The sequence below is a fragment of the Megalops cyprinoides genome, chromosome 3 (genome assembly GCF_013368585.1).
Source record: "Megalops cyprinoides isolate fMegCyp1 chromosome 3, fMegCyp1.pri, whole genome shotgun sequence".
In the NCBI taxonomy this organism is placed as follows: domain Eukaryota; kingdom Metazoa; phylum Chordata; class Actinopteri; order Elopiformes; family Megalopidae; genus Megalops; species Megalops cyprinoides.
Window position 1 is genome coordinate 20,912,501 of NC_050585.1, and position 11,532 is coordinate 20,924,032.

Genomic DNA, 11,532 nt, shown 5'->3' on the forward strand with positions numbered 1-11,532 from the left:
GCTGTGGGAGAGGCTAAGGATGGGATGAGAGAGAGAGAGATAGAGAGAGAGAGAGAGAGAGAGAGAGAGAGGAGAACTCGGACCACATCACTCTGGCTCCTGCCACCGCAGCACAGAACAGCTTCCAATAAGACTAAATCAATCAATCGACTCACGACTCGTTTGTTCTCCACAAAGTAATTAGCTATGATTTTACCCCCCCCGACACCCCTAATTACCTGTTGCTCCAATTACAATCAATCTCGCCTTCCACACCAGACGGCAAAACCAAAGCGGACTCTCTCACATGCTCACACACACACGCACACGCGCACACACGCACCACCTGACCCTTAAACAGGTCCCTATCACGACCGCATCAGTCTGTTGAGCAGGATTCCCGCTGCGTAGTTAGCCTGCCCCACAACCCCCACCCCCCAGGAGCCACCCAGATGGGGAGTAACGGAAACACACATTCATACAGGAATTTATACAGATACAGATTTAGGTATGCAGTGGAGAGATGCTGCAAACAAATGAACCAATGAAATAACCCAGGAAGTGACTGGAGGCAGCGCTGTCTCACTGCTCTGGTACAGTAAATGGATAACTAGGAGGCCATGCCTTCACACTGCAGAGACATCACTGACACTGCGTCTGCCTCCCCGGATAAACCAGCAGCTTCCAGACAATTCAATTACCTCAGCAACAGCACGCCGCCCACCGAAAATTCAGAGCACCACCGAGAATGATAAGATGGGGCTGGAGGGTGGGGGGGGGGGGGCGGTGGCAGTGGCGCGTTTGAAACAGAACACATTCAGGAACACATAAATACACAACCTACAAAGCTGAGCACATCTCCATACACACAGGCACAAACGCACACACGCACACACACAGCCAAGATGTGATCCGAGAGATTTCAGCAATGATGAACATATGTGCATGCACACACACACACACACACACACACACACACACACACGTGTGAAAAGGCACATGAAGAAATTGTGGAAAGCCTGCCTTCCCCCCCGGGATGTGGGATGCACAGCTAACAGGGGACAGCTGGCTCTGCCTCCCCTCAGTCCCGTATTACCCCTGGCTGTTCTCACTACAGCAGAGACGTCGGCCTGCTTTCCCTCAAATATTCATAAGCAGACAGCTAAAACTTTTAGCTTCGACAATGGTACAGACAAAACTGTCTATGTTAGGGTCACTCATGCTGAAAATCTGTTCGGTAAATAGAATATCGGGGCGAAAGTGGAAAGTATGTTTGAAATTGAGCCAAATTCTGCTGGTGTGACACAGTGTAATTTAAATGTTTGCTTGAATAGAGGGAGAATGTTGAACTTGTGGTGATGCACAGAAAGGGACTGAAATTACACAAACACACACACAGACACACACACACGCACACACACGCACAGACGCGCACACACAAACACGCACACACACGCACACACACGCAGACACACGCAGACACACGCAGACACACACAGACACACACAGACACACACAGACACACACAGACACACACAGACACACACACATGCACAGACGCGCACACACAAACACACACAAACACGCACAAACACGCACAAACACGCACAAACACGCAGACACGCGCAGACACGCGCACAAACGCGCACAAACGCGCACAACATCATGTGTAAGAAAGGCCGTATGTTCTCGTGTTCTTTGTGTGCACTGGAACGGAAACACCCTCTGAAGAGCATGCCTGTGATCCATCTGCGCTTAAACGGTCATGGAGGCCGATTTCACGGACGAACTGCTCCCTTAAGAGGTGAGCCAAAGTTCCCCGCTTAAAAAAACGAAGAGCGAGTTTGAAAGGAACCAGTCGCTTAACCGTAATCCAAACTGAAGAGAACCGCAGAACAGCACATTTAATATGAAGGCCGCAGGCACACGGAGCTGCAATTCCCCAGACTGCGTTTGACACTTGGTGGTCGCAGTGATTTGTAACCACACTCTGCTGCCCACACAGAGCTCTGGGGTGGAGGGGTGGAGGGGTGGGGTGGTGCGGGGTGGGGGGGGGGGTGGGGGGTGGGCTGCAGAGATGTTCCGGCTTAACAATGAAGAACAGTCAACACCAGGGGGGTATGAAAGCAGGAGGTGCCTTTCCTGACGCCAGCATACTCCCTGCTCCCCTCTCTCTGTCTCCTTCAGCTTCTCTCTCTACACCTCTCAGAATTCAATTCAAAATGCTTTATTGGCATGACATACTTTACTGAACCCACTGCTGAAGCTTAATGATCTAAAACAGGTGACGATCAGTGTGCTGTAACAAAAATAAGATTAGAATTTGGGGGAAATTAAGTAATGTTAGAATTGTATTCATAGTTCTAACAATAACGCATGGCTTCTTTTCATTAGTCAGTCTGTCTATCTATATTTCTGTCTGTCTTTCCCTTTCCCTCCATCCCAGCATCAATCCTCTCCCTGTCTGTATGTCTGCCTGTCCTATGCCACATGCTCATCTCTCACCCTGTCTCTCGTCTTCCCCTGCTCATTCTGAGGCTGTTCTGGAGGCCTTCATTGTGGCTGTTCTTGATTAACCCTAGCAGAAAGTGTTTAATATCTGACAGAAGCAGAGATGATCAGGGTTATTGTGGTGGGAGTGTGTGTGTGTCAGTGCACGTGCGTGTCTGGAATGAGAAATACCCGACTGGCCCTCGGGAGGTCAGGGTGGTAATGAGAGAGCCGCGAAGGCAGCAGTGAGGAAGGACCGCCAGAGCAGCACCACCAAGGAGCTCACACACACACGCGCACACGCACACACGCACACACGCACACACACACACACACACACACGCATACGCACACGCACACGCGCACACACACGCGCACACGCACACACACACGCGCATACGCACACGCGCACACACACACACGCATACGCACACGCACACACACACGCACACACATACACACACGCGCGCACACACACGCGCACACACACGCGCACACACACACGCACGCGCAAACACACACACACACGTGCACACACACACGCGCGCACACACACACACAGAAGCACAGACACACACACAGAAGCACAGACATGCGCGCACACACAGACAGACATACACATAAACACACAGACACACAAACACACATGTACGCATGCATGCACACATGATACAGACCAAGGGAGGGAAGGGGACAGGAAGCGGAGGGGAGGGGAACAGGAAGGAGGGGGGGAGGACACAGGAAGGAGAGCGGAAGGAGAGGGGAAGGAGACAGGAAGGGGAGGGGGCTCGGCGCCCAGGCCTACCCGTGTTGTGCTTGGTGCCCTTGGTGCACGCCACGATGGCGCCCATGCTGGGCTGGGACGTCATGCCTGCCATGGAGTCCACGGCCACGTCCACCACGTCGGCGCCGGCCTCGGCGCACGCCAGCATGGCCGCCACGCCGGCGCCGGCCGTGTCGTGGGTGTGCACGTGGATGGGCACGTCGGGGAAGCGGTCCCTCAGCGCGCCAATCAGCTGCCGGCTGGCCTGCGGCTTCAGCAGCCCCGCCATGTCCTGCGAAGAGAGAGTGCAAAGCCGCACGTTCATCCTCCCGCCGCCCAGCAAGCCATCTGCCCCATCTCCGCGTCCGCTCCTCTGATCCTCTCCCTGCGCTTTCTACCTCCTCCGCGGGCTCCCCTGTCCGTCAGACGGCACGGTGTTCTCTGGACGTCCCCTGCCCGGTGCCTCTCTCTGCCTGAGCCACCGCATCTGCCTCCTGCCTTTGTTGTTAAACTCCAGTTTTACGCTTTGAAGCTCGGCTGTTTACAGAATGTTCATTAAAGCGCAGCATAAAGCCCGTTTTTTCAGTCAGGCTTGAAATGGCCGGTTGAAGCACAAAGCCGTCATTGTCTCCATTCTGATGCCACACAAAGGCTCCTATCTGGAGGCTTCTGTCTCTGAGTGTCGGCGACGGCGTCTCGCACGCGCTCAGACTGGAAGATGACAATCTTACCTTAAAACCAATCATTTGCCTCAACCCGTTTTCATTTGTTTGACTTGATTAACAAACAATTCATTAACTGAGTAATCCGTACCAGTTGGCTGCCAATTGCCCCTCTCTGAATTGGACCTCATGGTGCAAATTGTTTTCTTTCAGTGATTAAACTCAAGCTTTTGCGCAGCATCACTCATTATTTCACCAAGAGGACAAACACACTTTCAGTTCTGTGTTCCTAGCCAGGGCGCGTGAACAAGGCAAAGATATGTCAATTGGTGTAGACTCTTTAAAACCTCAACTGCTCCGGTTTCCTAAAGGGAATCATGCTCCCAGCATGCTCACCAAGGTTAAATGTCCTGCCTTTGTCATGACTAAATTTATTGAGGTGAACCCTTTTTTAAAACCTAAAATAATGGGACACTTTAGAGATAGTGCACAGAAATGGAATTTGGGGATTAACGACTGCCCCTTTGTAGTTACCTGGCTCACTTGTTAATCAGACAACCCATAATTCAATCATATAGCTGTTCTGAATGCCTAAGAGAGACGTATCTCAAGGTAAGAGCATTAATAAGACACCACACCAGCAATAATGTCTTTTTCATATCCTATTCCATCATCACAGAGCTGTCTGAAAACTGGCTTTCTCCTGCTTTAAAGCCTCACAGGCACAAGTGCCCTAAGCTGCTTTTTCCCCCCAAACGCTAACACCAGAATAAACTGGCCCACAGCGCAAATACATCACAGAAAGGAAAGGTCAGTCTGTTTCTTTCTCAGCCGCACCTTAATGGCCAGGATGTGCGTGCCGGCCTTCACCAGCTCTTCGGCGAGGTTCAGGTAGTACTCCAGCGAATACTTCTGCCGCATGGGGTCGGACACATCGCCTGTGTACGAGATGGCCGCCTCCACCACACCCCCCGCCGCGCCCGCCGCCTCCATGCCAAGGAGCATGTTGGGCAGGTAGTTGAGGGAGTCAAAGACGCGGAAGATGTCCATGCCGTTCTCCCTGGCCACCTCGCAGAACCTGGCATAAAGCCAGACAATGTTAAAGGGCTGGGAGGAAGAGTGGGGGAAACTACGGGAAGTTTTGCCATGTTAGAGGCGAGCGGGTGTCTAATGAGGATTGTGGCAGGTGGCTGTTGAGGACTGTGGTGGGTTCAGGGGTACTGACTTGAAGACGGCGTTGTCGGGGTAGTTGGTGTAGCCCACCGCGTTGGCTCCCCGCAGCAGCATCTGGAAGGGCACGTTGGGCAGCAGCGCCCGCAGCTCCTGCAGCCTGCGCCAGGGGCACTCACACAGGAAGCGCATCGCCACGTCAAACGTGGCACCTGCACAGACACACACAGGCCTCAGCAACACTCACAAACATGCATGTATACACACAAATGCACACATATTCACACACACACACACAAACATACGCACAAGCTTGAATGGGTTCGCTTGCTGAGAGAAACATGACTGTTCACCAAACAGTAATGCCCTCTTTCAATTAAGGCTGACCAGGCAGTTCATTCTACCATCACTAAATAAAAACCTTTAGTTTTACTTTAACCTTTAAAAGGAGACTTTCAAATTAAGGGAGTGAATCACTCCTGAGCAGACTGAACATACAGACACACACACACACACACACACACACACACACACACACAGGAGAAAAATAGGAGGGGGAGAGAGAGAAAGCGACAGAGAGATGAAGGTCAGATAGAAGAATGGACGGTCTTCAATTACTGACAGAACAGAGCATGAGCGAAGGAGAAAGGGAGGGACAGAGGAGAGAAAGAAGAATGGAGTCACAGGGAGAAGGAAAGAGGGAGGGAAGGAGAGATTGGGAGACAGAGAGGGAAGGAGAGGGAGAAGGTGAAGAAAAGAGACAGAGAGAGAGCGTGAGAGGGGAAGAGAGGGGGAGACGGAGCAGACGGAGTGACCCCTCACCCCCCCAGTTCTCCACACTGAAGAGGTTGCTGAAGTTGTGTGCGACGAAGGGGGCGATGTGCTTCAGGTCATGGGTGCGAACACGCGTGGCCAGCAGGGACTGGTGGGCATCCCGAAATGTGGTGTCCATGAGGAGGAGGCCCTCATGATGGCGGACCGCCCGAGCAAACCCCTCTGGACCCTCCCGCAGCAATATGTCCCGGAACCCCAACGGAGGCTCTCCTGCACAACATGACAACACTGTAAGACACTGCACCACACACCACAACACCGCTACACAACACCATTACACAACACTGTAAGGCACTGCACCACACACCACAACACCGCTACACAACACCATTACACAACACTGTAAGGCACTGCACCACACACCACAACACCGCTACACAACACTAAGACACTGCACCACACACCACAATACTGTTACACAACGCTGGTACACACCATACAACACACCCCAACACTGTTACACAATGCCGTTACATACTGTGCAGCAGACAAACACAGTTACAGAATGCTGTTACACACCGTGCAACATGCACAGGTAAACACTGTACAAAAGTGCATAACATTACACAAAGACAGCTAAAACACTACAATAATACTGTTACACACCGTGCAACATATATTTTACACAGGCTAACATATAATGCACATGTAACACAACAGAATTACACATACAAACAAAATGTACCAACTACTGCAAAGAGACTCATTCCCAGCAAAAGAGATAATTAATTACACACAGATAAACGCTCACAGACACAGCTAATCTATAAACAGCCCTGAAGACAGAACAAATCAACAAAAGACAACACCCACACTAGACAATATCCTCTTGTAACTAACAAAAATCCCCATAATAAGATTTTTTGGCATGCTTATACTCCTTTCTGTGTGACGGAGGAGAGGAGGGAAACGATGTTCTGGGGTGCAGGGGGAGCAGTGCGTTCTGGGAATGTGGAGGCCTTCGAGCAGCTCTGCAGCTGCGAGTGGTTGCATAGATACAGCATGATCATGCGGCACTGAACCAGTTGCGGTTGTTGTGGTTGTGCTGCTGTGAGCAGTTCTACAGCTGGGAGAGTTTGGCAAACTGCACCTCTGGAGTGTCGGAGTGTCGGAGTGTAGTGGTTGTGCTGGTGTCAGTGCGCGTGTTGAGACTGTGTAGCAAAGAGCTGCCGGTGTCTGCGGTTGTGTTGCAGTTACGTCTCTAAGCAGTTACAACAGCTGAAGGCATGCTGCAGTTGTGCCAAGTTGTGTCATTGTGAGTGGTTGTGTTTCAGCTGTGCCTCCTAGCAGTTGTGTTGTGGTTCTGTTGCGGGATGGGAAGGCCTCTTTACCCATAGGCACAGCAGGGATCACTGGATCGATGGGGGAGGGTTTGGCTTTAACCGGGATGGGAGTGGTTGGACCATTCACCATCACATGACCTGAGAGAGAAAGACAGAAACACAACGGGGCTTGATTCAAAATGTATTGTTTTCCATCATATGTAGCATACCCTTCTATTTCTGTACGTAACCTGTAACCTGAGTAGATGGTGTCTGAGGCCATGCACACACAGGCACATTAAGCATGTGTATGTAGTCAAGCGCATGCATGCAATTTTCATAGTATGTGTACAGGATGTATTCCACAGAAAAGCCGGTTTGTTCTCTTTGAAACAGCTTATCAATATTTAACCTGTAGGTCCAGCTGGAGGAGTCTTGAAAATGTAGAAATTTTCTGAAAAAAGCTCATATGAACATGAGAATTAAACCCAGGGTCACTGCCCAAAACCGGAACTGATGAAGGATTAGAATAGCACTCTACTGTGCCACACCACCAATAGTGTTCTTTCATCGTGTGCTCACAGTTTGTCACAGCACGCGGCCCTGGAACCAGCACCTGTTACAATCTCACACCAATTTCACGCCGATCTCACGCACCCAGGTAATGCAGCAGCTTCTGGGCTCGGTTCTGCACAGGCTTGAGGTTGAAGAGATCCTGGTTCTCATCGATGAACTGGGTGTCGACCGTCCCATAGAGAAACTGGTCATTACTCAACACGTTCTGCAGGAAGGGGATGTTCGTCTGCAAGGATAAAGGAAGCAGGATGGATAGGGAGAGAGGGAGGGAGGGAGAGAGAGAGAGAGAGAGAGAGAGAGAGAGAGAGAGAGAGAGAGAGAGAGAGAGAGAGAGAGAGAGAGAGAGAGAGAGGAGGAGGGAGGGGGGAGAGGGAGAGAGGAAGAGAAAGGGGGAGAGGGAGGGAGAGAAACAAGAGAAAGGAGGGAGGGAAATAGGAGAAAGGGGGTAGAGAGGGAGAAGGAGGGAGAGAGAAAAATGAATAAAACATGGGCAGACAGGGAACAGTCGGGTGCTTTATCAGCAGGGCTGGCAGGGAGACACTCGCAGCAGGAAGCTGAGGTAATGATGGTAGTGAAAGGGCGTGAGAGACTGTTCAGCAGCCAAACTCAAAATCGATGTCATTATCTGGTCATTCAATACCCCTGTATCCCACCAACACCCCTCTGGGAACTGAACATAGCCCTGCACGTGTAACGCACACTCACACTGCCCAACACTCACACAGCACATGCACATGCAACCAACGCTCACACAACGCACACACACACTGCCCAATATCGTTCCCAAGCCAGTCTAATATCTGCAACTCGCTCAACGTTATCCACAAGACGGCAGAGAGAGGGAGAGATCACAGCCTCTTCCACATTCACTGGCCTGCGCTCCTTTAAATATCCCCCCCTGCCCCGGCCCCCCCAGCATCTGAAGGGGGCTTGTGTTGGCCCCGCAGAGTGCTGATGAGTCCAGTGTGTCTCCCGATGCCAGGCATGTATCCCACAAGCCCCTGCAGTGACCCAGATTCTTACAGCTGCAGAACCAAATCACTGTTCCCACCACTTCCTCGTCTGAATCAACATTTTAAAACAAACAAACCCAATAATTGATGAGCAAGTCTAGTTTAACAATATTTGTTCTGCTACAAAAGATTCCATCACTGAGGTATTACCCCTGAGAGGAAATAGACAGGTCCTCTGACACACACACACACACACACACACACACACACATACACCCGCTGTGGGGTTACAGAGAGGTGTTGGATGAGGGGGAGGCGGAAAGAGCACTCAGCTGGAGATTGGATGGGGTAGAGGCTCAGTGATGGTGCTGGTGTTTGACCTGCCGGGAGTTTAATGGATATTTGGATATTGGTCTGCAGGGAACATTCGATATGAGCTTTAGAGAGTGCGGCATGTCTGCGCTTGCCTTCCATGGGCTCTGCCTGGTCCGGAATGAAACGCAAACACTCCCCCCACCGCTTCCCAATCTCTCACCAGCTTCCTCTCGCTCATCCTCAACTTCATGAACAGACGTTAAGGTTCTCCGCTCACACCATCACTCCATCAGTAATAACCCACCCAATTTCCCCCGCACCCATTTTCCAGAGCCGCGCTTCCTTCGTTTTTTATAATCTACCACAGAACACACAGACAGCTAAACACATCAGAATCTCTCCAGCGCAGCAGCAAGATCACGAGTGCCACAAGAGCACTGGGGCCTGCTCCGCGCGAGACGCCGATGCGGCGAATCAGCTCGCTTTCCCAGAACGCCTCTGGCCTCAGACTTGGCTGAAAGGAGACGGATTGCATGCCCGAGCGCCAGGGCTCCATTAGGCCACGTCTAAAGAAAGGCACGGCCGTTCTGGGGCGGCTCGCGGCTCAGCTTTGCGTTGCTGGGCACGCACGCTGGCGGATGTAAATGGCTGCTTCCCGTGTCATTCCATGATGTTGCATCACCCTGAGGGGGAGAGGAGAAGCGCCTGCCATGGCTGCATACCAATGAGGGGAGAGTGAAGCCACCATTTGTTAACAGCGGCTCACCCGTTCCAACCAATCCGAGTGTTTCGCCAAGGAGAGCAAAGACTTTTGATTGGTTCACACTCACTAGCTCCACCCATTACGGGGTTTATGAAATTCAACTCATTTCTCCCCACTGTAAAGCTCTCATGTAAATATACAATGGCCCCGAGCACTGACCCAAGATCAGCCACAGGGATTCAGCCCCTTTTCTGATGCAAGGCTTGTGGTTGGGATTAGAGCTGAACAGGCTGATCCTGTGTCAGCAGAGGGGGGCTGAAAGCACACAGGCAGCCAGCGCTGCTGATAAAGCACCCGACTGTTCACCACTTGCTGTAGGGAGCTGCCCATGGTCCTGAAAAGCCACTTCAGTCCCACAAGCCTCGCCATTCTGACAGTGAAAGTCTTATCCCTGTCCCCTCTACCCCTGTGCTGAATCTAAACCAAACTAATTCTCCTTCTCTTCCTCCGTGCGCTCAAACTAGGGCTGAATTCTGCATGGAAAAGCAGATGTAAGGAAGCTCGCTCGGAAGTTGGGGGGGAGGGGGAGGAGGTGTTGAGCGGGGTTTGCATGCGTTAGCAGGAGGCAGGACCCCCCCGTGTGTCTGCACGCTCGTGAGTTCACGCTTAATGCTCACATGCAGCCCCAGCGTTGCATTCTGCATCAGTTGCAGTGCCTTTTTCACCGCACGCAGTGTGCAGCGCGCCGGGCCGGCCGGACGGCCACGCCAGCACATTCGGGAAAGCGTGTGTGTGTGTGTGTGTGAGAGAATGTTTCTGCTCGGCTGCGAGCTTTGACTCAGCCGCTCTCTATATATAGCCCAGGCCGAGGCTCAGTGATTCACGGTCTTCACCTAAAAACACACCAGCGCAGGAAAAACAACAGAGATGTCAGAGAGCCCTGGAGGAGGGAGAGGATGTGGCAGACGCAGCACAGAGAGGATTCATTTCAGCCAGCGATACAGCTCTCTCTCCGCCCGCTTGCCCTCTCTTTTTTACTTTTCTTCCATCCATCCCTATGACCCCCCCCCCCAAATCTCATTCCCTCCTCAGTTCTTTATTCCCTTTATACCCCCCCCAGTTCTATGTAGCTTTAAATAAAGCAAGGGTGTCGGCCCTCAGTACATCAGGCAGCTAGTCCAGAATGCGCTCCATTTTAGAGCTCCAAACTCCCCCTAAAGGGGAGTGTCCCTTAGTCCTGCTCTAGTCCGCCTGGTCCTGACAACACCCGCGGCCCGCGATGTATCAGGGCACACATCAATCACGGTCCAAATCCGTCTCCATTACACACAACATCACACAATAGCAATCAGACAGGCACAAGAGACCACACACACACACACACACACACACACACACACACACACACACACACACGCACCAGAGAGGAGTCCTCAAACTGCTGGATAATGAAAACTGTTCCCAGTCCAGAAATGACAAACCGTACAAATCAGCAGGAGTCCCTTCAATCCCCTGAACCCCTCCTCTTTCTCTACCTCCCTCCTCTTCTCCCATTCCTCTCCCTTCTACTCTTTCCATCTTTCTCAACTTTTTCAGACTCTTCCCCCATCCCCAACACTCCCCCTCCCTTTCTCCTTCCATCCCTCTCCCTCCCTCCTTTTCTCCCCTCTCTCCATCTCTCACCCCATCTCCCCACTTATCCCTCCCTTCTCCACTGATCCCTCTCTCCATCCCTTACTTCACCCCTTCTTCCTTTTCCTTCTCCCCCCCCCCCCACTCCCCTCCCTCCCCCCCAAATCCTACCTCTCCCTGCCTCCTCACCCCC

General features: G+C 51.9%; 1 protein-coding gene across 1 annotated transcript in view; it reads right to left on the reverse strand.

Annotated features, from left to right (window-relative positions):
• Positions 1 to 11,532, reverse strand: part of LOC118775736 (pyruvate carboxylase, mitochondrial) — an 88,314-nt gene that overhangs the window by 9,730 nt on the left and 67,052 nt on the right. Inside the window, exons 11-16 of the mRNA XM_036525793.1 lie at positions 7,818 to 7,962; positions 7,230 to 7,319; positions 5,887 to 6,108; positions 5,120 to 5,276; positions 4,732 to 4,972; positions 3,275 to 3,524 (exon numbers count right to left, since the gene is read on the reverse strand). Coding sequence (XP_036381686.1) covers positions 3,275 to 3,524; positions 4,732 to 4,972; positions 5,120 to 5,276; positions 5,887 to 6,108; positions 7,230 to 7,319; positions 7,818 to 7,962 — 1,105 coding nt within the window. The remainder of the gene's footprint in view (positions 1 to 3,274; positions 3,525 to 4,731; positions 4,973 to 5,119; positions 5,277 to 5,886; positions 6,109 to 7,229; positions 7,320 to 7,817; positions 7,963 to 11,532) is intronic.